Here is a 25,736-nt window from a genome sequence, read left to right on the forward strand (position 1 = left end):
CCAAAAAATTTAAAAAAGCAGCCACCGCTAGTAACATATTGTTGATTACTGTACAAATAAAAGCCAAAAAGTCCCTGCATTTAAAGGAATTGGCAAAAAGCAGGTTTCAGTCACGAGTAAAGGGTAATAGAGAGTTTTAGTACAGCGTTTTAGCTGTGTCGTTAATGTTAGTGCACCACAATCGCAAATGGATAGCGCCTCGTTACGCGATCGTTAGCGTGCCCGTTAACGCTATGGGCGCGCTAAAGTGGTGCTTTCCGCTATACTAAAACTCTCTAATATCAAGGTGCCAGCTCCTATTTGATTTATTGCACTCCTAAATAATTCCGGCCAATTCTGTTTATCATGCAGTTTTTGGATTAGTTGCTATTAAAAAGTGCGCTCAGCCGCATTATTTAAGGCCATCAGTGCGCTCCAAAAGTGCTCCGAAATAACCCCTAAATTGTTCCAAAGCTGCTCCAAAATGGGATTTTTGCTGCTCCAAAGCTGCTCCAAAAAGCTGGACCCTGCTTCCACCCCTGCACCTGCACCAATGAGTTTTCGGCGATCGTTGTTTGCTTTCTCGCATACAGAAAAAAACTGTCTAAATTGCGTAGTGCGCTGCAAAAATTAACCGTTGCACTTAACGCACCCAATGATGTACTAACAGTTGCTAGTCTCCACTATTGTTTCCCGGCCTGGCAGCGCAGGCAGCGCTTCTCACGGCGAAAAAAGGTACACAGCCATCGCGCTGATGTGGGTCGCGCATGCTCACATTCTATCGGTCTCCAACCAGGCGTTATCACTAGATGAATCGTGCTCAGTCCGGAGCACGCCGCTCACAAGTTAGAGACAAGCCTTTTGCCGACTGTACTATGTATATGCAATATCGGTCAAAGTACCCCCTTTGGGGCTCATACCCCTCCTTCCCCCGTCGGATACTGCATATTTTGGCTACAGCGGACGTTTTTTCTCCGTATTAAGAGTGTCTGTTGTAATGGGCGTAGACTGTAAGATTGTTTAGGGTAATAAATGGGGATTAATATGACAAACAAAACTTCTGAAACCAACTGGTATTAAGCAGCGGCCGTCAGAGGCACTGCTTACAACAGGAGCTCCTCAGCAGAAATTTTCATCGCAAATCGGCCCCGAGCGACACACCTCTCCCTTCTAGTACACCGTGCCTGCACAAAGACTTCTCTCTTCCGCAAGTGGTCGATTGGCTTGGCTTGGCTAGCAGCACTGACGGCAGCTCGATGTGGCCATCATCTGCTGCGCACTCTGCAAACTCAGTGTGTTTCGTGTGGCGTGACCCAGAGGCGCGAAAGGCGCTTACTGGGTACTGTGAATTTCTGGGATACTGAATGGAAGCGAATTTGCACTCGCCTACGGGTGGTGCCAGCATAGTGGGAAGGAAAAGGGACATCCCATGTGCCCGTGTGCTGCGTGCAGGCGGTGCGAGTGGGAGCGGGCGGTGCGCTGCCTGTCCCAACTGGACTGCCTGCTGTCCCTGGCGCAGTACAGCGGCTCCATCACGGGGCCCTGCTGTACACCGCGCTTCTTGGCCGCCCCGCAGGAGGTGAGTGCTGTGCCCAGGGGGGGAACCACTGCTGCAGGCGCCGGGGGGCTCGCTGGGGCTGCAACTGGCAGGTTTCGTTCCGCCGTCGGCCCCTTGTCCCAACCCCCGCCTCGAGAAACGAGCACGGTCGAGTGCTCCTGCGAGGCGGAGTGGGCAGAGCGGCTGGCTGTTGGTCATGTGCATGCATGGGCCTGGCTGTGTGCTAGAGGCACCTGGACGGCATGAAAGTGGGGGTGTGCCAAGGTTGAAACTTTCCCATGCGAACTGCCTTCGAACACTGTCTCACATATCAAATATACGGGTAGTGATTAAAAGATGCAAAAAAAAACACGAGTAACCAGAGCTGTGGTCATCCTTTTAGAATAAATTGTTGCACTGAACTTAACCCCTCCCGCACTCTGCCGGAAATGGCCCACAGGTGGTGTCAGTTGAGCGCAATAATAATTTTTCAAACCCTCCATTTGAAAAATTTGTTTCCAACATTGTATTCTCAGGGGTGAGACAGCTGCGCATATTGCGCCTTTCTGATACAATTCCATTTTCCTGCGCCAAGCTGCTCCAAAAGCACGAAAACGGCGAAAATTGCGCCAAACTGCTCCAGAAGAGCCTCAACGGCACGGATTTTGATGCTCATGTCAGTTTCGGCGGAGACGAAAGCCTCCCGCATCCCGGTCACCGCTTTTATCGTCGATCAATCGCAAACACAGAAATGGCACAAATAGAAAGACTGAAACGAAGCAAGCAATAGCTTCTAAAACTCGATTCGCTTTCCGTCCGGGTTCGCTGAAACGGCCTTCTTGATTAGGCATCGCTGTGGCAACAAACATGGCCGCCGCCTGGTCTGGCTGCTACCAACGCGCTCAGTGCGTATCGCCGATATTTTTCCTGGTTTATTTTATGCTATCAGCTGGGTTCCAGTCTATTCATTCTATGTGTTGTGGCTCTGAACAGTGACGTTAACGCGGGGATATGGTTTGAGATTGGTGCCAGATTACGGGAAGTTGGGTGGCTCGAAAAAAAGTTCATTGAAATGTGGGGCCTACGACTTCGGCGTGTCCTTGAGTGCGAAACGCGGTGCGCGCGTCTATAATCGGGTTTGTAAAGTGAATTTTTTGGCTTGTTGTGCTGTTGTAAAATGCTGAGGTGTTGCTGTGCTTCGCGATCGCGAGCCTCGGGGATGGAACAGTCGACACGAAAGTTGCGGGCTGTGCTGCGGCGCCGCGACCTGTTCAGGCAGCGCCCAATAGCTGCAGGACTACACGGTTGCCATAGAACGCGACTATAACCCTTGATGTATGCAAAGTGAAATTTAATGCCAGAATCTAGGTGGCTAAACATTAGCGCTACTCAAATGACCATAGGGTGAACCTGCGCCCCGGGGACTGAAACGGGTAGGTGGTTGGGCTATGCGACCGTTAGCTCGAAGCTGCTCAACTGTTGCCGTGACTACAGTCGTTCGTATAACGCAGCCTGGGATTACAAAAATAATAATTTTAGCATTAAAACAGCAAAAAAAGACGCCACAATTGCGGAGCCCTTAAATTTGATAAGAGTTTTAGCAGTCCGTCTGTTCCGTCGTGTACGTAGTTACCGTGCTCACCGGGACTCGTCTGGGCACTTGGGCATTCGTAGCCGTAGGGGGATTAGTTGCGCGGACCTGCCTTCGCCTTGTCCGCGCTTCCTCGCCCTTCCGCGCGTGCAGGCGCAGACCGGTCCGGTAAACCCGGTAACAAAGTAACCAACAGAACAGACGGACTGCTAAAACTCTCTAATGTTAACGGCAGTTTTGTTGTCAGTGTTGCGTGCAGGCGCAACACAATATCACCAGTTAGGAAAAAGGTAGTGCAGTTAGTACTTTGTGATACTCTTAAAAACTCTTTCCGGTAAGGCTGTTTGAGTGGTCTGTTCAAAACTGATTGAAATGTGCACTTGACCTGCAACCCTGCAAATTGCTGAAATAATGATTTTTTTAAGCCCATAAGACGATGTATTAAATGTCCCTAACTGCTCCAAATCAAGATTCTTCTGCTCCAAAATCGAAATTTTGCTGCTCTGAAAACTGCTCCCAAATCTGTTAGGGCTGTCTCACCCCTGTATTCTCCACACATTCAGGTATCAGAAGCAAAAAAAGTTACACTTGTGCCAAGATATCCGAGGACGAAATGCCAGCTTTGCATTGCAAGAAAAATGCCATTCCACCGTCGAATTCTGTGCGAACTGAGCTGTAGAGTGCGCATTACAAGGCTATTTACAATAAAATATGGTGCCTTTCGATGAGGAAATTTGCAGACTGATAGAAAAATGGCTGTGGATGCCAAAAATGCCATTTTCAGAAAATGACTTTTTGGCCGTTATTCGGCCCCCAAGACTCCATCTGCCCCTTTTTTTTAAAGCCCAGCAGCTGGTGCAATTGCTCGCCCTCGCCGGCGTAGTGCGCAGCAGCGATGCGCGAGTGCATCGGCAAGTGCATGGGACCATGTGGTTGGGCTTTGTAGGAGAAAGCATTGCGCGCATTGCACATCGCTGCTGCTTGTCCAAAATATTCGACAGCTTCGGATATGCATTTCCCACATGGAATCTGCTTCGAATGGGAGCAGTGCTCCATTCGTATTGGGTGTGGCATGGCCAGGAAGAAGAGTGATGCGGAGACGACAGGACGGTGAACTTGGCCCTTGCAAAGGTTTCTTTCCCCTTCTCTCCCCCGTTTGCAGGAGCCGAGCGTGCGGATCCAGGGTGGCCGGCACCCGTGCCTGCTGCAGCACCTGGGCGCAGACACCCTCGTCCCGAACGACCTCGTCCTGGGCCACCCAGAGGTCGGTAGAGAGACCTCTTTGCATGAGCAGGGTTGCTGAGGGGGGCTGTTCCAGGAGTGCCCGCCCCTGGTGGCGCTCATCACGGGACCCAACATGGGCGGCAAATCCACGCTCATGCGCCAGGCAGGCCTGCTGCTCATCATCGCCCACATGGTGAGCCACTTCACTCCCCATAGGGCCTCTGTTTTCAATGTTTTTCCATACGGTGGCACTACCTGTTCGCGACAAAATAAGCTATGCAATGGGCTTCGCTGCTCGGCGACCTGGGCAAGAAATGGTATTTGGGTGCTTGCGGAAATTTCTTGTGCTGAAGGAGCCCAATGTGTTCAACCATGCAAGTACGCACTTGAACACATGGTTGAACATATGCATTCGAAGAAAGAGTAGTGAAAAAAAATGCGACCGTATGGTCATCGCTTGCGCATTGTCGTCTGCGGCGCGTAATCTGCAGTCTTCAGGCAGAAAAAAATGAATAAATGAATAAAAAGGTTCAGTATTTCTCTTTGACGGCTCATTCCCACTGGCGATTCGCCTCGTTGCGCGACGTTGCAAAATGAAGAGCCGGCCGTCGCTTTTTCTCACTTGGTGACGGCGGAGCAGATCGCTGTCGGACCGAATTCCCTCGTTGCGCAACGGCACTGCAATACCACATAGCCAGTCGTGACCAGGAGTAGGCTGACGTGACCGGAAATGAAACATTTGCTTGCGTCCGGCAATGCAAACGGCGGCAGCTTTGCCCGCTACCGCTGGCGCTGGGCCCGCTGGGTAGGGCCAGCAAGCAACTTCCCATGCGCTTCCGTTGTTTGGTCAGTGGCTTCAGCGTACGCATGTACTAATCAACGAACAGCGTGAAACTCATCACTGTGGAGAAACTGTTTGAATTGTAAAAGCAAGTAATCAGGTGGATAGTGGGACGGTAGGGTTACTTGCAGCTTTTTCATACTTCTATCTGCGAATGGTAAACACAACATAGAGTTCGGAGGCGTCGGAACTTTGCGCCTGTGAAAAGAAGCGAAATTTGCGTGCCGGGATGCAAGTGTTGTGGCGTGAAAGGAAATGTGCGTATTTCTTCGTGTAACATTATGTTGAAAAGAGCCTTTTTGAGTTCATTATTTTCTGCTCCTCCCACAACCCGCAATGCTTTCGCCATGGTTCCAGGTTAGTAGCACGTGTTCTAGTGTGACTTCCACCGTTTTTGTCGTGCTCGTGTGACAATTTTCTGTTACTGCGAATGGTGGGAGCACCAAGGAGGTGTGGCAACAGCTCCGTCAGACGCAGTTGCGTCATCGCTTGTCGCCAGTGCGAATGCCGCCTCATCACGCGGCGCGCCCGAGTCACCAGTGGGAATGTGCCTTTACGCAAGCTTGAAAGGAGTACTTGGGCCCGAATTTTAAAACCTTCCTTAAGGTCACCTTAACTCGTAAGGAGGCCTTAGTTCAATTTTGGAACGTTCCCTACTGAGGCGTCCTTACGAAACGCTCCCTTGATATCTCCTTACTGCAAGGTACCTCGCGTGCTACCTTGGTGCGTGCGGCCTTACCCTGCTCTTTCGACTGAACACACACTTCTCTGCAGCACTTGCGCTCCTTGGCCCCTGGCACACCCCTTCAGCACAACGCGAAGCACTAATGGCGTTGCTTGAATACCTGGACGAGATCGGCGTCCCTGAACTGATTTAAACTACTGAGAACATGACGTTCGTCGAACTGTTCACACAAACTACATGATGCCCGTTTTTTTTTTTTTTTTTTTTTACTTCTTCTCTTCTCTTCTCTTCTGCCCTGTTTCTACTCTCCCCTACCCATTCCCTGCCGGGTAGCATGTCGGGGTTACGATTCCGGCGAAACTCTCGGCTTTCTTCTCTAATAAATTAAGGGGGGACGCGGCTTTCAACTTCGGAAAAATGACCAAAACATCGTTTTTTTGAATCCCACATATTCGGCTTTTATGTTTCCTATTCTGTGCGTCTGCAAAGTTTTTACGCTGAAAAGCGTCGCAAAGTGGCATAAAAAAATACTTTTGTCAGGCGCGGTGACAAATTATCAGCGCAAAAGGGCGAAAAACGAAAAAAAAAAAGGGCGAAAAAACAGCGCAAAAAACGAAAAAAAAAAAAAATAACGAGCCAGATTACGGAAAGTTGTGTGGCTCGAAAGGCGGAGGTCATCGAACGCTTCGTGGTGCGCGTGACTCTACCGTCGCCAGACCTTGGAGGGTGACGTGGTGTGCGCGCTTGCGATAGCGGTTCGTGAAGTTAACTTTTAGTCGGATTTGCGATGTTTACACGCTTAGTTATTGCTGTGTTTTGACTGTGGGCTCGCTAGCCTTGAGAAAGAAACGGTCGACGCGTCAAACGCTGCGGCGCGCACGGCATAGCCGACGCGCAATGGAGCATCACATGACTGGGCAACCGGTTACGATTGAACGCCAGTAGTTGTAATTAATGCCTGCGACGTTAGATTTAATCTTAAAAGCGACCTGACCAGCCATATCAGGTATAATCAAAGTTCAATATGTCGCGGTAAGCGTGCGCTGCGATGCGGGCGAGCCATATCGCCTTTCTTGCGCTACGTTTCCCGTGCACTTGTAATTTTCATGCAAACAGGTTTGAGTTAGTAATATAGGAATAAAAATATGCTCTCTGCGTTAAAAATGTACGTTACTGTGGCAGCATTTAACAGTGATTTTTTAAGGGAAATTTTTGATACCATTGCTTAGGGCATACTGGCTGTGCTGCGAGAAATATTGGATGCCTTGAATGTCAAAAGTAGTAAAAAAAAATATGCTCTTGCATTGAAGTTGGGAGTTATGCAAAATACTCTACCAAGCTTCAAAGTAGCTCATTTTCATCCTTGTGGTATGCAAACTTTTGGCAATGAACACCTGCATGTATGAGTACTAAGTTGCTGTGCCAGGCAAGATAAAACATAAAAAAAGCCAAAAATGTTCAAATTTAAGTAAAAAAAATGCTTAACTTGTTGCCATGGTGACAACACTGCAAAAGGAGGTTGTCCAGTGCTATACAGCCAACCAGCTAACCTACTTTGCATTGAAAGCCCATTGAAACCCATCTTCCCCTCCGTTTGGTTTGCAAAGGGGGTATGTACTCTTCACGGAGGAGCTGAAAATGATGTTTTCTGGAAAGAGAAAGGCTGTAAAAGGCACTCCAATTTCAAGGCAAGGCCTTCCAGAAGCCCCATGTTCAAAAGGACATGAAAGGCTGCAACCGTAGCGACTTTTGATAAGTGAAACCTATGTTGCAACTTCGGAAGCCGTTTTCTCAAAGTTTTTTTGCCACCTATGTCGCTTGTACCAGGGATTTCTTCGTGACCACTGGGTCTATTTTGATTCCGTTTCTTGCATTACATTCCTTGATGAACAGTTCAGGTCGTGACACTTTTGGTTTCCCAGATTTGTTTTTTGTGACTTTTTTATTCAAATAATCGTTCGCAGTCGACATGCCTGTTGCACATTAACCTCTAAAAAAATGAAAACTAAAAAATATTGTTTTGTAAAAAAAAAATTCTAAAACTGTCACGACCTTGCCCATTCATTTGGGAATGCAAAGCACTTCGAACAAGTTTTCTATCGTGTTTTATAATCGCTCAAGCTCGGTTCAAGCGGAACAGAAAGAAAATCTAATAAATAAAAAAGTTATCAAAATATTATCTTGAAATTTTTATGGTGTTATAACAAAAGCATTTCCAGTTGCTGTGCCAATTTTCATCAAAATCCACTCAGAAATAAAAAAGTTGATTTTGAAAGCCACGTCCCCCCTTAAGAGCCTTCTCTCTCTCTCCCCCTCCTTGCACACGCCTCGTTGGGCCGCACGAAACGCTGGGAGCTTCGTCCGGCGGTGAGCGAGGAACGCGACCGCTATGGCGTCCGAGTTTATTGTTTCGTACGACAGCTGGGCGGACTTTGTCCAGTTTTGCCTGAGGGCTTCATGTGCAGTGACCTGTACAGATACCCGTCGCTCACAATGAGGCAGCCGCGAGACCGCCTCAACCCCATGGCGAGTTTGCATCCCGGTACCGCTTCTCCGAGGCAGCAGTGATGAAAGAAAATGCTGGCGTGAGAACTCCGACAGAAGGGGAGGCCCACTTCCGCCGCTGCTCAAGTTACTAGGCAGTTTTTAGTATAGGGGAAGCCGGCGTCGGCGGCCCCCAAGAAGTTAGGGGAACCAAAACGCAACGCGCTCGCGTGCGGCAAGTTCCCTACAGCCCACAATCGGCTTGCGTTGCTCGGGTCGGCTCGGGTGCTGGGAACTTTAGGCTTAGCATCGTGGCGGATATTTGATCGCCGCTATCTTTGCAACTGCGAATGACAATCCCTAACACAACTTTTCACCACACTATCATCCCCTTTCTCACATGTGGAAGTTTATTTCAGCTATAATTGCCGTTTGAGCGATCGATGACCAAGACATCTGCCGTAGCCTGTTTCGATGCTTCCGCGCAGGTAGCGCCATGTGTCGGTCGCTCGGCACACCATGCGCTGCGGTGACAAAAATGTGCTGCGATGACAAAACTCCTGGCTACGCGCCTGCACACTGACATACATAGAAAAAAGACCAAGTAGTTCACCTTCCCACAAAAAGTTCAATGAAGCGTGAGCGAGTTGGAATACATTCACAGAGGCATCTGAACTACACCACACATTCGTAACACACCTACTCGTAGAGGAGGCAACCCAAGTGGTCATGGCGCACATCCCTGATGCCACTGCAAAGTTCATTCCCCAGGTCTCCTGGGCCCCTTGGGCGTGAGAGGCCCAGAACAAGGCGTGGGGTATCCTTCGTCGGTAACTGTCACGCGTCTCGCGCAGCAGAGAAATGAGGCTCGGATTGAGGCATTCGATATCCACACAATATATTTTCCGAACAAAACCTCACACAAACGCGATCATAGCACACTCACAAACATATCACACTCTACACAAAAAAAAAAAAAAACAAGCACAACCTTATACTATCCAAAAATCTAGTCAAATAGTCACTATAACACATTAACTGTCTAATCCAAATTCAAACATCCTACCGCCGGCACCACGATGAACCAGGTGCGATGCCGATGATGTGGCCCAGAGGGTAGGCTTCCTTGTTGCTGAACGTCGCAGTACGTCGCGATGGCCAGTGCTGGTCGTCAGTGGTCCAGATGACCACGGTGCGATGCCACGGCTTTGCTGAGCAGCGCGGCTCAGTAGGAGGCCAGCAGTGCGAAGCTGTTGGTCATAGGTGGTCCCGGGCCCACGGTGCGATGCCGCTGGTGCGTCGTGGGGCACAGCCCGACGGGTCGCCGGCGGTGCGGGGCCGCCGGTCGCTGCAGGAGGCCAGCAGAGCGAAGCCGCTGGTAATCGGTGGTGCCGAGCTGCCCGCTGCCAAGCGGTGCGATGCCGCTGGTGCGTTATAGGGCACGGCCCGAACTTGCCACCATTCCTCCCAAGACCTCGTTCCACTCTCTCCACTCCACTTCGTCCTCCTCCTCTTCACCTCGCATTCTACCGTGTGAGGCTCCCATTTGCTGGACAAGCTACCTCCTCGTCCTCTTCGATTACCGTGTGTTTCTTTTTCATTGGTCGCTTCAAAATCCTTCTCGCCATTCCGTATGCTGATTCTTCTTTCTCTTCATCTTTTCTTCCAACATCTTCTTCTGGGGCCAATCCCCCTTTGGGTATGGGTTCACCTTGCCACATGACAGTAACCCATGTCCGAAAAGCTTGTCTCCTTTAGCCCTTTCAGGCTCAATGACACCATTGTACGTCCCCTGCAAACACCTTCAAAATGGTCAACACCTTCTTCGATCACTTCTCTCGCTTGGCATGTGCTGCCACACGGTGGCGGGAGTACGTGAAATTTCTTTCTTGCCACTGTGGCATGGCCAAAATGAGGTGGCTGCTGCACTCGGAAACACCGCAGGCGTAACAGCAGCACCTCACACTGAGCTGAAACCACACATTAGACAAGCACTTGGCAAGCAGACTGCAGTGAACAGACAACAAACCACCCATAACAAAACTGCACTTAGGATGATACACAACCAATTCACACAGCGGACACATGGAAGTTGCATTAGCTAGATTGCGGATAGGCACTAGGTAAATTGTTTCGCAAGTCGCAAATTCGAATTCCATAAAGAGAGCATGCTTTTTTTTTTTTTTTGAGGTTGATTTCTTTGTTTTTGACCTATGTTTTCTATACTGAATTCACCATTTTTGCGCTGCAACGTCCGCTGCTCCATGAGCGAGTTTGCAGAATGCACGCAGACTGACACTGACACGCTGGCGAGCTCTCGTTGGCGTGGTGTTGCCGTGAGCACGGACTGCTTGCAGGCGCAGGCCAAAATCAGCAGACCCTTGGCCTGGTGCGAACACGCTTTTTACGGTACAGGCATGAGTGAGACAAGCTCCGAATATGAGGGAAAAGCGCATGGCATTTGGGCGTCTCTGGTGATGCAGGGGGCGTTCATCCACTGCGTACACTCTGCTAGTGATTGTTACGATTCCAAGCCGTGCTGGCAGGCTTATCTGACATCATGGCAGAAGTGCGGTGTACCAATTACTGGGATATCGAGAAGGCCCATCCAACGTTAATTTCGTATGCCAAGCATGTTGTTTCACTGAACCACGACTGGTTTGAATTCTAATCTTGGACATTGTCCAATCATGTAGCACCTTGTATTTACGTCACTGCTATTAGTTGGTGTGTCCACCGCAATTCCCCCGTGTAGTTTTTCATCTCAAAGTACCACCTTACTGCCAAGATGAATGGTGAACAGGGTGTTTGTTTGATGAGCTAGTCCAGTGATTCTCAAATGGGGGTCCGCGAGAGCATTTGAGGGGTCCGCGAAGCCTACCTTAAAGCTTTTACTCAAAGCTTTTTCTCGATTTTGCCAGCACTTTCTTGCAATGCAAAAAATGTAGCTTTGTTGCATTACATGTACGTTTAGTTTCTCCGCGTAGCACCTATTTTAACAACTGCTTTTTGCACGACAAGCCAGCTATGAGAAGGAAAAAAGCATACACAGAAGAGGCAATATATAGGTGTTTAGAAGAACTTTAGATTCAAGACCAGATTGTTTAACATGGTGCGCATCGTCATTAGCGTCAACCATAAAAGGCGGGCATCGAATAAGTGTGTGGGCTACGTAAGCTGCAAGTAGAAATTGTTTGACGTTATGACACCAAACAACATATGCTCCATCGTTAGCATATCACTTTAGCAAGCCCAAAAGGGGTCCCCGGGGCAGTCATGGCTGAGAACCACTGAGCTAGTCTATACACAGTGCAAGCAAAAAGGCGATCTTGACAGAGTCACCTCAGTGTCCCACTGGGGCCACAGGAGACGCGTGGAGGAGCACGAGCGGCCCATGCCCGCAAAGAGAGCCGATGCGCACGACAGCTGCTCCGCTGACAAGAGAAGCCCCACACTTTATTGGGGGCAGAATATATACAAGATAACAAGTGGTGCCACACGCTAGTGGCAGCCTAACTAAATGGCCGGAGGGTGGCGACCTCTACGTGGAGCACGAGGGATTTTCGCTGCCGTGCATCAAGTGCAGTGTCTCCTGCCAGTCTGCACAGTGGGGAGTCGGCGTCAGATGTTTCTCAACTTGCCCAGGCGTCTCGGTTGGGGACGTGCTTTGTGACTGGCGGGGGACCGTAACGAATGTGCCCACAAATGGGAAGAGCGCTTGTGCCAGTGGGTCATTGGGGGTTCAGGTAGACACAGTCCGTGCTGTTCCACGGCAGGTTTCACGTTAGTTTCGTGACTGGGTGCGAGGCTGTGCTTGGCATAATGGGAAACAGCGCAAAAACAAAACTTGGACAAGAAAGACGAACAGGACGTCCCGTTCGTCTTTCTTGTCCAAGTTTTGTTTTTGCGCTGTTTCCCATTATGAACCTATACCAACAAGCCCAACTCGCAGTTCTTCTAAATATCTGCTTGGCATGTAAGCAGGAGCCCAGTGCCAGCCTGTGCTTCCTCCTGTGGCGCGCCTGCTTCGCCAGGGGAGGCTGTCGGGGGGCCTCCGGCTGTGAGGCCCCCCGACAGCCTCTGGGCAAGGCCGTCCGTGCTCACCCCTTGGCCTTCCCTTGCAGGGGGCCCGTGTTCCAGCGGACGTGTGCGAGCTCACCCTGGTGGACCGCATCTTCACCCGGCTGGGGGCCACCGACCGCATCACCTCGGGTGAGCGTGCCAAGCTGGGCTCCTGATGCGGGGCCCTGGGGCAGTCGTGCCACTGTCACGCTGCCGGCAGCGCAAGCACCTGGTTGGTGTGTCAGGTCCAAATGTTTGATGGTGGGATTCGTGGCTCCCCGTTTTCGTCCTTTGACTTCGTGATTTGCGTCAATTAGAGGTGTGCAAACATTCTAAACTTCAAATGTTGAAGTGAATAACACAAAATTTTATTTGACTTTGAATTAAATAGTACTGTTCGGGAATTTCAAATAAATTTTCAAAGCACAGTGTAGACCTCTTAAACGTATATTTCGGGAGCTGCAAAAATTTGCACTACAAGCGCTGCCAAAGTATAAACAAAATATGTGCAAACCCATCCATATCGCAACCTACTTTTCAATCATTCTTTGTTTATCATCACTTGCCTAAAACCGGAGGCACAGTCCTTTTTTTCTTTTTTGTCTTTTTTCCCTTCTTTTTTCCCCCTCACCAGACACTGCTGCACAGTCTCGCAAACCACGAGTGTGGTTTCGACTTTGCGCTGGTGTATTGAGGAAGCACGTCTGCATTTTCTTAGCACCTAGAAGAATGCAGGCTGCAGGAAGGGAAGGGTTCAGGTAGGGGTGGAACAGCTGCGCCCATTGTGCCATTGAGCGGCAAATTTGTTCATCTGCGCCGCCCTGCAGCGAACCGCCTTCATCGCTGCACGGTGCCGTCCCGGGCCGCAGGGCGCAAACTTAGCGACGAGACACGACCGCCGTGGTGCCCCATGCCCGAAAACTTGGCTAAAACATTGTGTTTTCGGTTTCGTCGAGGCTATGAGCGGCTATGAAACCTTAGCCCAGGGGTGAGATAGCTGCGCATATTGCACATTTCTGATAGAAAACCGTTTTCCTGCGCCAAGCTGCTCCAATGGCTGGGAAATTCCCAAAATTGCGCCAAACTCCTCTGGAACAGCCTGTAAAGCAAAAAATGGGACGCTCATGTCAGTTTCAGTGGAGGAAAGAAATGCCGACTGGACGTGATTTTCCAGCATTCCCAAGTTGGCGCTGTTTTTACGGTTTGATTGTCAATTAACTAATCAATAAAAAAACGTCCCAGAGATTTTTTGAAAGTAACATTGTCAGGTTGCATATTTTGTACTCTGCGCATTTCTGAAGTTTTCTCTTTGCAGACCATCGCAAAGTGCCTAGAAAACTTTTTATTTTTCTGCAAACTATTTCTGCAAGTTGATGAGAAAACGGCAATTTTTAGAGGGCCGGAACGACACCACTGGGCGCGGCGCCCCATTCAGGGGTGAGACAGCTGCGCATATTGCGCCCCCCCCCCCCTTTTTTTTTCTTTTTCAACGTTTATTGAAATGTAGAAAAAACACGCGGGGGTCTCTTGCTAGTGCATCAGACCCCCTTAGGGGTAGCAATAAGTTAAGGTTCACGACGGGTATGGGTAGGAAATAACAAGGGTAAAATAGTGGGTCGGGATATGAAATGCAGGAGAGTGTCCCACACTGCCTTTGCTAAATTAGGTGGGTGAGAGGGACGCAGGAGGCCGTTTAAGGAATTTGGTCGTAAGTTAGCGGGAAGGGTGTCTAGGAGAACCTGTCTTTCAGTTTGAAATTGAGGGCATGTCCGAATAATGTGTTCAGTGGTGGCCGGAATTTCACAGGGTGACTTGATTAGGTGACGGATGAAAAAACTGTTGTCGTTTTGCAGGGGAAAGGTTGGTAAGTGTCATTAGCTGTCTGAGGCGGACTTGTTGAGAGCGTGAATAGGACTTGGGAATGGGAGTGTGGTTGACCAGGGAGGAGAGAAAGTTTTTCTGTTGTTGTTTGATGGTGGTCCGGTGCTCGTCAGGGTCATAATCGCAGTCCGAAGGCATCCAGCTGGCTTGGGGCACGGTTGTTAACGATGCACGTGCCGCCAAATGGGCCACCTCATTTCTGGGGATTCTGGCATGGCCGGGCACCCATGTGATGGTGACGTCGATGTTCTGTTGATGAAGGATGCTCTTGAGTTCTTGGATCCTCTTAACTCGTAGGCTGTATGATAGTTGATGGCGACATTCCAGGAAAGCTTCCCGGCTATCTATGTGAATGTGTATGAGTTTGTACATGGAAAAAGATGATATGTTATGAACAATGTGACGAAGTGAGAGGATGATACTTTCTATTTCTGCCTTTTTAATGGTGGTATCTGGTGGCATGGAATGAACGCTATTGAAGTTAAATGCCGGTATATGCCACGCCGAACTTGTGCTGGATTCTGTTTTAGATGCGTCAGTGTAGATGCTGAGTGTATTAGGGTGGCAAGACCGTTTCTGGTGTTGTTTTGCAGATTTTTGATACAATTCTATTTTCCTGTGCCAAGCTGCTCCAAAAGCATGAAAATTGCAAAAATTGCGCCAAACTGCTCCAGAAGAGCCTGAAAGGCACGGATTTAATGCTCATGTCAGTTCCAGCTAGGACAAAAGCCTCCCGCATCCCGGTCACCCCTTGTATCGTCGGTCAATCGCTAACACAGAAATGTCACAAATAGAAAGACTAAAACGAAGCAAACGATAGCTTCTAAAACGCGATTGGCTCTCCGTCCGGGTTCGCTGAAACGGCCTTCCCGATTGGAGCTAACACAGAAATGTCACAAATAGAAAGACTGAAACGAAGCAAACGATAGCTTCTAAAACGCGATTGGCTCTCCGTCCGGGTTCGCTGAAACGGCCTTCCCGATTGGAGCTAACACAGAAATGTCACAAATAGAAAGACTGAAACGAAGCAAACGATAGCTTCTAAAACGCGATTGGCTCTCCGTCCGGGTTCGCTGAAACGGCCTTCCCGATTGGACATCGCTGTGGCAACAAACATGGCCGCCGCCTGATCCGGCTGCTACTGCCTACTTTCACGCGCCCAGTGCGCATCGCCGATATTTTCCTTGATTTATTTTACGCTATCAGCTGGGTTCGAGTCTATTCATTCTCTCTGTTGTGGCTCTGAACAGTGATGTTAATGCGGGGTTGTCGTTTGAGATTGGTGCCAGATTACGGCAAGTTGCGCTGCTCGAAAAAAAGTTCATTGAAATGTGAGGCCTACGACTTCGGCGCGGTTTGTCCTTGAGTGCAAAACGCGGTGCGTGCGTCTATAATCGGGGTTCGTGAAGTGAACTTTTGGGCTCGTTGTGGTGTTATAATAGGCTGCTGTGCTTCGAAGTGCGATTGCGCGCCTCGGGGATGGAGCGGTCGACATGAAAGTTGCCGGCCGTGCTGCGCCGCCGCAACCTGTTCAGGCAGCACGCAATAGCTGCAGGACTGCATGGTTGCCATAGCACGCGACTAATAACACTTGATGTATGCGAAGTGAAATTTAATGCCAAAATCTAGGTGGCTAAACAGTAACGCTACTCAAATGACCATGGGGTGAACGTGTGCCCCGGGGACTGAAACTGGTAGGCTGGTTGGGCTATGTTCTTCAATCTCACCGGAGTCTAGTTTCTTGGCAGTGTCCTTGTTCTTGATGGCCGAGCGGACCGTCTGCTTACGGGCCCATACTTCCGGCGATGGCGGCCTATTTTTCGCCACGGTTGACAGTGTTAACTATGCTTAGTTTATCAGAAAGTGAAACAGGGATAGCTTTTGTATGTTTATTTTATGCCATTGTAAAATTCCGCTAAAAGAGGCCCCGTTTTTTTTTTTTTTTTTTTTTTTTTTTTTTTTTTTTCCCCTCAGCAGGCTGTAGTTAGTGAAGCACGTTTGATGGGCACCTGTTTGCAGAAAGTTATCGGCGAGCAGGCATGAGTAGCACTGCATGCCTTGCCCACTGTGCAGGTGAGAGCACCTTCCTGGTGGAGATGAACGAGACGTCAGCCATCCTGCGGCACGCCACCCGCCACTCGCTGGTGCTGCTCGACGAGCTGGGTGGGTACTCGCCCGGTTCAGCGCTGCTTTCTGCCACTTGCCGGATCACCCCTGCTGCCGTCCCCTCTGCCTCCTTCCTGCAGCTGCTGCCCTTCCCCACTTTCATCTTCTTCTGGCAGCAGCTTGATTGAAGTGGGGGGCGTGCGGTTGCAGGGCGGGGCACCTCGACGCACGACGGCATGTCCCTGGCGCACGCGGTGGTGCGGGAGCTGGCCGAGTCCCTGCGCTGCCGCACCCTCTTCTCCACCCACTACCACCACCTGGTGCAGGGCTTCCGCGCACACCCGGCCGTGCACCTGGCACACATGGTGAGCAGACCCGGGGGACGACGTCCTGCGGGCGTGGGGGGCAGCTCGGGAGGCAAGAAAGAAAAGCAGGACACGCGAAACAACGTACTTGCACACATCGGTTGAAGAAAGTAGTCGCGATATGCGCTGCAGTCGGCTCAAAACAAATTCACCAAAATTTGCCCAGGAGGGCAAAGAGGGCTGTGGCGTCAAACGTGGCACCAAGTGCGTAGGTTGCAGGAAAGATGTTGTCACTGTGGGGCCAGACAGGCCGATGCCTCAACGTTCGGCTTCGCGAACGTCCCGGTTCTTTGCAAGGGGCACCGTACTCGCATCTTGCAATGCACTGCAACAAGTGCACGTACCCATCAGGGCACATGTCACCCAAACTAGGCAACACGGCCATCATTGATCAGCACGCAAGACAATCCACAATAGAGATCATGGAAGCCTTTCAGACTAGGAAGGCAGGGGCCACTACATAGTTGTGTCAACCAGCCATCTGTGCAGTTGTCACATATCAAGTTTGCGTTTTTGGAACAGGGTTTGACTGTGTTTTGCGTGGTTTTTTTTTTTTTTTAGTTTTCACTAGGCATGTCTTGTAATTATTCGCTACTGTCCACGATGATGTTTCAATGCTGTCAATGTTTTAAGTAGTAACGCGAATTCTTACTCCTTGTATGTACCGTCGAGCCCGACTATAACAAACCCATTTACATCAAATAATCCTTTATATCCAACTATTTCTGGACACGTTGCGTTTTCAATGAGAATACTATGCTCATATTGAATAAAAATACCAGCAACGACCATTAGATCAAAAACTAGCATGGGGGCAGGAGAAGGAATCAAAAACATAGATGCGTTTTCAATGAGAATACTATGCTCATATTGAATAAAAATACCAGCGACGACCATTAGATCAAAAACTAGCATGGGGGCAGGAGAAGGAATCAAAAACATAGATGAGAAAATTTGTGGCGACAGAGCACCCTTGTGCCAGAGTTGCGTTGCCTCACGCTTGCAGTGCGCAAACCCGGGCGCCTAATGGCTGCCCTGAGCATAGGAACCTTGCCTCTCCACCATGCACGTGTCCTCTCTACGTTTAGCAAGAGGAGGAAAACGGGAAATTCGCTGGAGCAGTGCTTGGCTCCACGATTGGGTGATTCGAGAGGTCCACCTGACCGATTTGAATTTGCTGCGCGACATACAATAGCTGCGAGGGATTATATCCCCGTGCAAGATAGCCAGCAGCAGACGTGGCTGGAATTTTTCAAGACACTGAAAACCGGTGAGCCTCTGTGCTCAAAGCGTGTGAAACTTTGCATCTAGGGCGTGACTAAGGGTCAGTCGCTACAGTTGTACACCTGGGGCGTAACTCAGTCCATCATCAAGGCAGCAAGTTTTTCTCTCCACTTGGAAGTTCTGCGCCTCAGCTGCTTGAACCCCAGCCCTTTTCAGTGTAGAAGATTTTGCTGCTGCATCCGTGAGGAACTGGGCTGAGGAGCTTCTGCAAGTAAATGGTGTCCTCTTTAATCGATGAGTTCAGCCTTGTTTCGACAGAAAACATTGACTACAGCCCTTCGGATCCGCTGGGCAAGTTCTGGCAAAAGATCTTCGAGCTAAAGGTAGCTGATGGAGCCCTGAGGCACCCATTACTGGGGGTACTTGTAAAAGTGCTGTTAAAGCCTCTACCTACATTTCAGTGAGAATAGGCGTATGCTTCGGCACCGAACTAGTCTCTCCATTTCAAGTGTCACCAGCCTTCGGCCTGCAGTGTCGTTCTCAGAAAGATTTAGCCGCAATGCAGCAGCAGTGCTACGCCGCTTGGTTCTTTTCTCTCTCTTCTGTCGGCAAGTGAGCCACAATAAACGTCGCATCTTCGGCGTCTGGCGTCGACTTTCTGCGTCGGCCTGGAGCCCGGCTTGGCCAAAACGTAACAGCTTAGTGGCAGCGGCCGGATTGCGGACCCCGGCAGTTCTACGGCAGCGGTCAGTGAGGCTTTGGCTTTGTACTCTGGTGCGCCGAGTGTTGGGGTTTTTTTTGCAGAGGCAGGAAATAGGAAAGGCGACTGGAGGGTATTTGCCGCACACGGTAGCTGGCCGAAATGGATGTGAACAGCTTGCTGAAACTTGAGTTGTTAGCCGTAGCTTGGTGTGGAGTGCAGCAAAGCTGTTCGGAAACCCGAAATTGTGGGCAAAGTTTTAGTTTGCGGAGCCGCAAATGATGAAGTCACTGAAGCAGTGAATGAATTCGAAAGGAAACGCCGAGAGAGAGAACGAGACGAGGAACTGAAGAATTGCCAACTAGAGCAATTAAAGAGGACTCTGGCTTTCGAAGCAGAGCCGAAACCTGTCAACTATGACATGAGAGGTTTTCTTCAGCCTTTCGCTATTGGTGGTGAACTAGGGTTGTTTCTGACAAATTTTGAACGCACTTGCGCGAGGATGGGCTTTTAGCGGGCGTCCTGGCCCCAAAGACTTTTGAGTTTGTTGCTGGCAGAGGCTGCCGAGGTGTTGGCCAGGCTAGGCCCCGAGGAAGCAGAGCGTTATGCAGATGTAAAAAGTGCCTTGCTAGCGAAGTACAGGTTGTCTCTGGAAGCTTTCCGCTTAAAGTTTCGAAAAGCAGTGAAGCACCCAGATGAAAGTTACTCAGAGTTCGCGTACAAGCTGGCAAGTTTTCTGGAAAACTGGATGAAAGGAGCTGGAGCCTTTGATGACAAGGCAAAGATGTTCGAGAAAATTTGCCTAGAACAGCTTTGTAGTACGCTCCCAAATAAAGTGAAGGAATGGGTGCTAGATAGGCCAGACGTGAAAACAGTGCGAAAAGCAGCGGAGTTTGCAGACGAGTATTTTGCGAAACACCGTTCTGCTAGCACAGAAAAAAACACATATGCCAGGGGTCCCTTCTATGAAGCCGAAATTCTTTCGCAAGTCAGAAAAGAAAGACGATGGTGAAGTAAAGAAGGAATCGGCGAAGTTGGGAAAGAGTAAGTCGTTTGAACATCGCAAGCAAATTGTGTGTTATAATTGCCAGAAGCCCGGACACGTAGCCACTCGGTGCCGGGTTCCAAAGGTGTCCCCGGTCCAGTTCGTTGGGGAGCATGACGAAGACCTCCTTAGCCCGTACCTTCACGATATGGAAGTTAACGGAAAGAAATGCAAAGTCTTGCGCGACACAGATGCGACGTATGACGTAGTGCATTCGTCCCTAGTTCCGGATACAGATTTCACAGGGGATTTTGTGTGCCTACGGCAGGCCTTGAAAAAGCTATGCTGAGCCTGCCAGTAGCAGAAGTAGCCTTGAAGGGTTCCTTTGGCGAAATCGAAACCGAGGAAGCCGTCTCAGACAGGGTATTGCCCATGTGTCCGTATCTGTTATCGAACAGAACAGCAAAGCAGCTGCTGAAGTCTGGAACTACACTCGACATGAATCCTGTAATGATTATCACCAGGTCGATGGCGAAGGAAGCCTCTAACGCACGCACGGACACCCTTCCGCGCGTTATCACTCGCGACGCTGCGGAGAAACAGCGCACTGTACTAGGTAACAGTGAGAGCTTAAGTTCAGACCTACCAGAATGTGTCGAAGAAGATGCCGAACTCGAAACAAGTTACATTCTCCCACTAGCCGCGATTTTCAGGTGCTGTCTGCGGTAGATAGGGAATCGTTTGTGCAAGAACAGAAAAACGATCCAGTTTGGCAAAATGCCGTGAAAGCGTTGGCAGACAAGAAACAAGCGACGGTTCGTTTTTTGAAAGAACTGATATTTATTTTGTACCGTACCTTTCATGGAAAGAAAGGAATAAACGTTGACTAAATCGTGGTAACCCTAAAATATCACGGAAACAGAAATCTGCACATTCTTAGGGATGGTGGATTATTATCAGCACTATGTCAAAAGTTTCTTGATGATTGCCTTAAAGAAAGACTCTCCTAATTGCAGGAGTGAGACAGCTGCGCATGTTGCGCAGTTTTGATACAAATTTGTTTTGTTGCACCAGGCTGCTCCAAAAGCTTGAAAATTGCAATAATTGCGCCAAACTGCTCCAAAATGCTTACTGGCTGCATAATTCTCCAGCACCTCCAAGATGATGCTGCTTTTAAAGAAAGAATTGATTGATAATTCAATAAAAAACGCAATAAAATTGTCCTGAGATGGTTTTTTCGAAAGTAGCAATGTCAGGTTGCCCATGTTATATTCTCCGAGTTTTTCGAGTTTTGAAATCAAAAACCATTGCAAAAAAATCCTGTAGAAAAACTACTTATGTGCACTGAGGTGACAAACTAGTTGTGCAAGTTGATGAAAAAACGGCAATATTCGGAGCGAGCGCCGTTTCTCCGGACATCGCCTCCGATGCTACGGAACGACGTTACTGGGCGCCGCCATCTTGGTGGAGTAAAGACTGGGAAACATGGCCGCCGGGCGAAACAGTTGCTCGTGGTTCAGGCAGAGCGCTCTTCGCCGATTTCTACCGTGGGTTTGGTTGCGGGGGTGGCTGGGTTTGCATTTAGTCTTTCGGTCTGCTGCGGGAAGTTGCGCGACTCGAAAGACGGGAGTTCATCAAAACGTGGTGCCCGCAAATTCGCCGTGTTTCGGCCTTGAGTGTGAGGCGCGGTGCGTGCTGGAAGTGAAATTTCGGACTCATTGCGGTGCTGTAAAACGATGTTATTGCTGCCTTTGACAGCGAGCTTGCGAGCAGCGGGAATGGGACGGTCGACACTGCAGAAGTGGCGGCGCAGGCTACATGGCCGAAAATGTTCAAGCAAACAAAACTTGTTGCTGAGCTAGTTGGTACATACTTTAAGAAAGAAGAAAACATGGCGCAAAATAGACGTGGACGAAGAAAACAACGTAAGACGTATACACGCGCCTGTATACATAGAGTTTTTGAATATGAGAAAGTCTACACCTGTATATGTCTTACCTTGTTTTCTTCGTCTGCGTCTAGTTTGCACCACGTTTTCTTCTTTCTTAAAATGTTCAAGCAGTGTAATAGCGGGACAGGCTATTATTGCACGCTAGTAATAGCGGTTCATCTATCTGGAGTGAAATTTAATGCCAAAAGGGAGTGGGTAAACATACTAACATTACTCAAATTACGATCGTAGTGGACGTGCACCGTGAGGATTGAAATGGGCTGGCGGGATGGGACGACTGTCACCTCGATTTGCTCAACTTTTGCCGTGACTCTGCACTTGTGTTAAGCCGAGTCTGGGATTACAAAAATGATAATTTCAGCATTCACATGATAACAAAAATGCCTTAAGATTGCTTACTTTTTCAATTCGATATTTCCAAGGGCACTCGACGCTATCTATGCATCAGCCTAAGAATTTAAAAATGGTTCCTGAACGTAGTGTAGGGGAAAAAAAACTTTATTGAAATGCTGTTTTAGTGTTATGTACGTTCAAAACCGATTAAAAAAGTGAACTTTTGTCCCTGGAGTTGCCCGAAATTTGAATTTTTAGGCTCCTAAAGTGACATAATAAATGTTGTTCTGCTCCAAATCAAGGTTCTTCTGCTCCAAAATCGAGATTTCGCTGCTGCAAAAACTGCTCCCAAATCTGATTCAGCTGGCTCACCCCTGTAATCGTGTAAAATGGGACGCAGCGAAAGAGGCTGTTACGTTTTGGCCGAGCTGGGCTCCAGGCCGACGCAGAAAGTCGACGCCGGACGCCGAAGACGTTACGTTTATTGCGGCTAACTTGCCGACAGAAGAGAGAGAAAAGAACCCAGCGGCGGAGCTTGCGTTTGCTTTTGAGCCCCACCGTCGCGAGGGGAAACAGCACAAGCATAGTTATTCCATGTGCGCTGCGGCATGCGAGAACGCCAATCAGTTCTGGCCGGCGTCTCCCGTTTCCTACACTTGCGTTCGACTGCAGATGCTTTGGAACGACTGGTCTTGCTTCGACGCTGATTGAACGCACACACTCATACAAACACATCTGCACTCTAGCGCCACAGCTATCGGCCGGTTTGGCTGGTTCTAACACGAGCGTTCCAGTGCAGACGCTTGGCCAGATTGAAGGTACGCTTGCGCTGCAGCGCAACAACATCAATACTTATACGCTTACGTCTATTTTCGTAACTTTCATTGTTTACCACACCATTCTTGCTGGTGTAAAATAATATGCATTACATATAAGTGCGAATAGCTCATTTGGCAAACTTATAAGCCCTGGCGAATTTGTGTTTGCTTTTGGTGGCCTCAGCCAATCGCATAGCTGGGCATGTGACATCATAGGTTCTGTTGCAGGAAATGAGCGAGGGGGTCGCATGGCTATTCCCTTTTTTCCTAATTAGGTAGCTTATTTGAGTGAAGTGTGCCGTAAAAGTGGTGTCAGTATGATTCTAACGAGGCTACCTTTCGAATGAACCAAACATGTGTTTTGTCTGCATGGCCCTTTAAGGGGGGACGCGGGTCTTAGAATGGTCAAAAATGGCAAAAATATCGATTTTGAGAAAATCCAATTTTTGGAATTATTGTACCTTCAAGCACCTGCCTTCAAAATATCAACGCGAAATTCCATCAGGAAATACTCTAAAATCATGTTTTGAAACGCCTCGAGGGCCACGAAATGCCCCGAATTGGGCAAAAGTTGCTTCAAATTCCCGCGCGCCCCACGGGCGAAGCAGCCGACCGATCGCCGCCATCTTGGTCTTGTTTTGAAGCTTGTTTCTTTGTGCGCATTTTGCGATATCTCAAAATGGCGTCGCTTGAGTAAAACGACCGCCCTTGCCAGTTTTCCGAAGGCACCTTCTCGGCCACCGATTGGCTAGAGCGGGCGCGCGCGGTTTGAGTTCGCCATACGACCCCTCCCATTGGTCGGCGCGACTGCTGTCATGGCGGTCGCCATCATGGCGTCTGCTACGCGCGTCTGACGGAGTCCGCTCTTCTGGCGCAGCGCTCGCTTAGAGCAGTTTTTTTTTACAGTTTCTTCTAATTATTCCATCGCGTACTTTCGTGAATGATGCCAGGAGACGTACGTTTGAAGAAGACGACCCGTCATGCGCACGGGAAGCGAAAGCGTCGCCCGCCTATCCCAAGGTCGCGTGGTGCAACTTCGGGCCGCTCGACTCCGCCGGATGAGAATCGTTCGCCGCCTCGTATTGCCTCGCCTGCCCCATCGCCTGACCAACCACTTCCGGAATCCATACCTGGTCCAAGCACGTCCTGCCGGCTTTATACGAGGTATTACACGGCGGAGGAGATCGCCGCGCGTACGGAACACGCGGTCAGGTCAAGCGCGGAATGGAGACCAAGTCAGCAACGCAGCGGAAATTCGACCTCCTTGAAGTGGATTTGGCGCACTCAGAGGGAAATCCGGCACAGATTTTGTCTTAGTGGATTTTTCAAAGCTGAAGGATCTTTTTGCGCACGTCAGGTGCGGCAAGTGCGGGCTGGCGGCGCCGGATTTGAGGAAGCCTGACCTGCAGTACGGCCTCGCCGTGAAGCTCGAGGTGACGTGCTCGGTTTGTGAACACCGTGTGGAACGTTTTTCCTCGCCAAGGACCGAAGGATCTGGCAATATCACTCTTTTTGAAGTGAATATGAGGGCTTTGAAAAGTATTCAAAGCATCGGGAAGGGGGTGACTGCTCTGTCAGATTATTGTGCTGGTATGAACTTGTCCCACAGAGGCCTGCACCACAAGACATTCCAAGCGCACTTGAGGAAAGTGGTTCTGGTTTGCGAGGACACTGCAGCAGCCCCTGAAGCTGATAATGTGCGTGCCATCATGGACTTGTACTCGGACCTTGGTCAGCCGCCAAACAACATAGATGTGATGTTTGATTGCACGTGGATGACAAGGGGACGGTTGTCACACATTGGAGTGGGCTGCATCATTGAAGTGTACACCGGCTTGGTGATTGATCATGTAGTCCTCTCTAACTTTTGCTTAGGTTGCGCCATCGGACCCAAAGCTTCAGATGAGGGCTACGAAGATTGGCTGGCAGACCATGAGCGTCAGCGAAACATTTACTGTGGTGCAGGACGCATGGAGGTAGAGGCAGCCCTGATAATGTTCAAGTGCTCGCTCTCCAAGAATGGGCTGCGGTACACAACCGTGATGTCCTATGGAGATAGCCACACCATGCACGGCTTGAAGGAAAAAGGCGTCTATGGGTTTATCCCCATAGGCCAAGAAAGTTTGCCTTTCGGCTACATTTATTTTCCCCAAAAGACTCTTTTGAGGGCCGACAACATGATGCATTTGCGGAAAACGCACTGCGCAGTGTCCCACACCTGTATCCTCTCAAACTTCCAGCATAAAAACCGCGAATGAAATAGCCTCACCAAAGAACAAAAAAAGGGGGGCACCTAAAGCAAGTTTCACCCTCACACTTTTGCCGTACACAATATTCTGGGTACCACAGTGCACTGTTATAGATGAAGGCACTTCACGAAGGACTGTTGCAGTTTTCACGACGCCATCAAGACACCACCAGATTTCACAACGCTAACAAAATGCCAACCTATTCGAAGTCGATAAATTTTGCTAAATTCCTGATGGGGTCCGTTAATTGGCCTTTTGTATCTCCAGTTCTAATTGACATTTTTGGAATCCAAAGACAAATTTGAAAATGGGAAGAACATGTCTTTGTTACTGGGAAATTTTGAAGCTACACTACTGACGGTTCATCTCATAACACATGGCCAAACTTCAAATGCAGTTTTCTCAGTTTCATATTTTTGGTCACTTCCCTCAGCCTTACGCAGCTTTTTGGAAACTTCTTTTTGCTTCATAAGGTCAATCTTAGTACCATTTTTTTCAGTACAGCCTGAGGCAGCCGATGACATTCTTAGTTTTTCTGTTTAGGCTACGCATAAATAATGACTTGCAGTTATTTTGATGAGCCAAAATATCCAATACTGCCATTTTTTGTACTTGACATATTTTTTTAGGATGCCGTGACTTTAGAGAAAAACGAAGAATGTCATCGGGTATGGGAACTCTCTGGCTATCCATTCATGTAATTAAAAGCGACAAAATGCAA

At 49.2% G+C, this 25,736-nt stretch overlaps 1 protein-coding gene across 3 annotated transcripts in view; it reads left to right on the forward strand.

Annotated features, from left to right (window-relative positions):
* Positions 1 to 25,736, forward strand: part of Msh6 (DNA mismatch repair protein Msh6) — a 102,322-nt gene that overhangs the window by 62,438 nt on the left and 14,148 nt on the right. For all 3 annotated transcript variants that reach the window (XM_077705085.1, XM_077705086.1, XM_077705087.1), the window contains 6 exons: positions 1,432 to 1,558; positions 4,270 to 4,371; positions 4,426 to 4,524; positions 12,466 to 12,553; positions 16,358 to 16,447; positions 16,601 to 16,755. In XM_077705085.1, the coding sequence (XP_077561211.1) occupies positions 1,432 to 1,558; positions 4,270 to 4,371; positions 4,426 to 4,524; positions 12,466 to 12,553; positions 16,358 to 16,447; positions 16,601 to 16,755 (661 nt within the window). The remainder of the gene's footprint in view (positions 1 to 1,431; positions 1,559 to 4,269; positions 4,372 to 4,425; positions 4,525 to 12,465; positions 12,554 to 16,357; positions 16,448 to 16,600; positions 16,756 to 25,736) is intronic.

Source organism: Haemaphysalis longicornis, unplaced genomic scaffold (genome assembly GCF_048455015.1).
Source record: "Haemaphysalis longicornis isolate Haplotype H1 unplaced genomic scaffold, Haemaphysalis longicornis Haplotype H1 scaffold_3, whole genome shotgun sequence".
NCBI lineage: Eukaryota > Metazoa > Arthropoda > Arachnida > Ixodida > Ixodidae > Haemaphysalis > Haemaphysalis longicornis.